The 2,578-nt window shown below is 48.6% G+C and overlaps 1 protein-coding gene across 1 annotated transcript in view; it reads right to left on the bottom strand.

The window, feature by feature from the left end:
• Nucleotides 1–2,146: 2,146 nt before the first annotated feature.
• TMPRSS9 (transmembrane protease, serine 9) overlaps nucleotides 2,147–2,578 on the bottom strand; it is a 14,796-nt gene continuing 14,364 nt past the window's right edge. The window contains exon 19 of the mRNA XM_009322999.1: nucleotides 2,147–2,554. Coding sequence (XP_009321274.1) covers nucleotides 2,393–2,554 — 162 coding nt within the window. The 3' untranslated portion in view covers nucleotides 2,147–2,392. The remainder of the gene's footprint in view (nucleotides 2,555–2,578) is intronic.

A 2,578-nucleotide genomic window follows, 5' to 3' on the forward strand; every position in this document is an offset into this window, starting at 1 on the left:
GCCAACATGTGAAGCGCCCTGGCTCCTGGACCAGGGAGGGACCATGTGGGGAAGGGACGAGCGGCCAGTCCAGGTGGTTGGGGGCGAAATCCTGCCTTTCCAGCCCCTGCCATGGCAGAGCAATAAACCCTCACTGAACCTTTTGCATCCATTGGCTTTTATTAGCACCAGCCCCAGGAGCGAGTGAATTTTCCAGCCTTGAGAGCCACTGTGAGCTGCTTGGTTTGCCTCACGCCCTTCCCAACGGTCCAGATTGGCCAAGGCATATAGCAGCTGATAAATCCCTGCTTAAAGGGCTGCGAGAGGCAAGGATCCTTCTGTGGAAAAGGGGGGCCAAGCCAGCAACAGAGTCCCCTTGCCCAGGAAGCAAGCATGGACCCAGCCATCAGGTAGTTACCCAGTCCCTTTTCATCAGTGGAAAAGCTGCCATAAGATGCTCTACGTGCCACACTTGGCTCTTTCTTCCTTTGTATTTGTGTAGATACATGTGGGGCTTGCTTTTGGGCTCGTAGGCTTTGACTCAGCTCAAGCAGTGTGTTGGGGAGCAGGGGTGCTCTTATTGGGTTTGCAGCACAGCCTTGCAAATAGTGGTACAAGCACAACTGGGGATGAAAAGGGTTGGGAAGTACTTAGGTTGATTTCTTTATAGAATAAAATGTGTTGTGTGGCTGTGATATTCTGTAACTTCTGGTTTGGCTCTGGCACAGATGTTCCATCTTGGACCCTACCTTCTAGGCATCATTTTTTTGGGGGAGGAGCACTTCTGCAACAGAGGACTTGGGTCTGCTTTGGGGCTGAGATCTGTATTGTTCTTGGCTTACATACCTCTCCTGGAAAGGTTGGTATATGCTGTGTAGTCAGCAGTATGCACAGCAGCTGGAAGAGGAGAGTGTTGGAGATTGAAAGTGCCCATGCCCCCATAGTGAGATTTTTGAAATCCCTTCTTTTGAAGCTCTTCTGTATTTTATAAAATATTTCACTGTTTGCTGGGGCAGGGAGACATACTGGAAGGATGACGTCTCCTTAGCTGCTAGGACAGTCAAAGGGATGTGGGAGAACCTGATTTAATTTAATCTCCCAATGTGGTGGCTTCTATGAAGGGACTAAAGTGTTCTCACACAAGGTAATCTATTAGGAGATAACTGGATATTTGGACTAATTGAAACTGAATGGAGTTTTCAGCCACGTTTGCTTAGAGGCCTTTTTACTTTTCTTTATGGCTGTATGAATTTTGTGGTACTGGCTGTGCAGCAGTCCTGTTTCATTGATGGGAGCATCCCACAAGTGTTCCAGCCACGGATCTGAACCCATCTTGAGCTGAGCCATGCCTGGAAGCCAGGTGTTCCACCTTGCTAGTGCTCTAGCTGGGAAAGGGTAGATCTCACTGCCAGCTGGGTTGGGAAAGAAGAAACCTCCTGCTATACCCAGATGCAGAGCTTAAGTGCCAAAGACTAGGAAGGGGTTTGGGGTACTAGCTACTCTTCAGTTTTGGTGGTCGAATCTATGAGGCGATGTCTAAGTCTGCCTAAGACTTGACACGTGAGCTCCGCAGCAGTTTTTTCTTGTGAACAAAGGTGTCTGTGTGCCTTATGCTGGCTAGTGGGACCTGACTTCCCACTGAAGGAGTTGTATCCTTGGGCCGCTATCTCAGCACTTTGAATTTTTCCCACCTAGCTTAATCAGAACAGTGGTCTGTGTGGGTATGCCTTAATCTTTGTCAATTTAATCACCTGTTCCCTTATGCAAAGGGAGCTGGGAGCGTGGGGGGTTGTGAGAAGCCTGTCCTGATTCTCTAATGCAGATGAGGGCCTGTGCAGTCTTAAGTCCAAGTGTTTTAGTCCTACCTTCTCTTGTGATCAAATGGTGAGCCAGGGGATCGTCACTGAGCTTACTAGTACCAAGCATTGAGTGGAAACAGTAGCATACCCTTTCCAAAAGCCATTGCACAACATCATAACAGCTCCATCAAGCCAGTGAGGTCTGAGGCTTCTGCAAGGGCGTGACACTGGGCTGGGACAAAGTTGACTTGTGGTTTGCTCATAGATAGAGGTCAGCCAAACTACGTGAATCTCTGGTAGATGTTTCAGGCACCCCTCCAACTAGAAAGGCCACGTTTTAATGTGTAGGATGTTTGGCCAGGTCTTAAGATGGGACAGGCCTCATTTATTTCTAGAAAATGTCTAGAATTGTACCTTTCTACACAAAGCAGTTATCAAATGCTCTGGTGTCACAACTGCAGTGGGTCACACAACACTGGCATTTGCTGAATACCTGCAGGCCATCTTCATCCCTTTGTAGCATCAAAAAAAATGTACAATAGCTGAGGGGTTAGTGCATTCTCTAGCAATTACTCCTCTCATTTGTCGCCTTCCCTGAGTGGCAAAATGCAGCTTCAGAGCTTGAGATGCTGCACAATCCAGCCCTGGACAGCTGTGACTTTGGTGTAGACACCAGGGAAGTATGGCCTGGCACAGCCATAGCCCCAGCTTGTGATTCCTGCTAGAAACCACTTCCCTGAGGGTTCTTTACATGCCAGGGGCCCACCTGCTTCGCCCTGCAGAGAGAGGAAAAGGGTCCT

The sequence above is a fragment of the Pygoscelis adeliae genome, unplaced genomic scaffold, assembly GCF_000699105.1.
Source record: "Pygoscelis adeliae isolate BGI_AS28 unplaced genomic scaffold, ASM69910v1 Scaffold284, whole genome shotgun sequence".
Taxonomy (NCBI): domain Eukaryota; kingdom Metazoa; phylum Chordata; class Aves; order Sphenisciformes; family Spheniscidae; genus Pygoscelis; species Pygoscelis adeliae.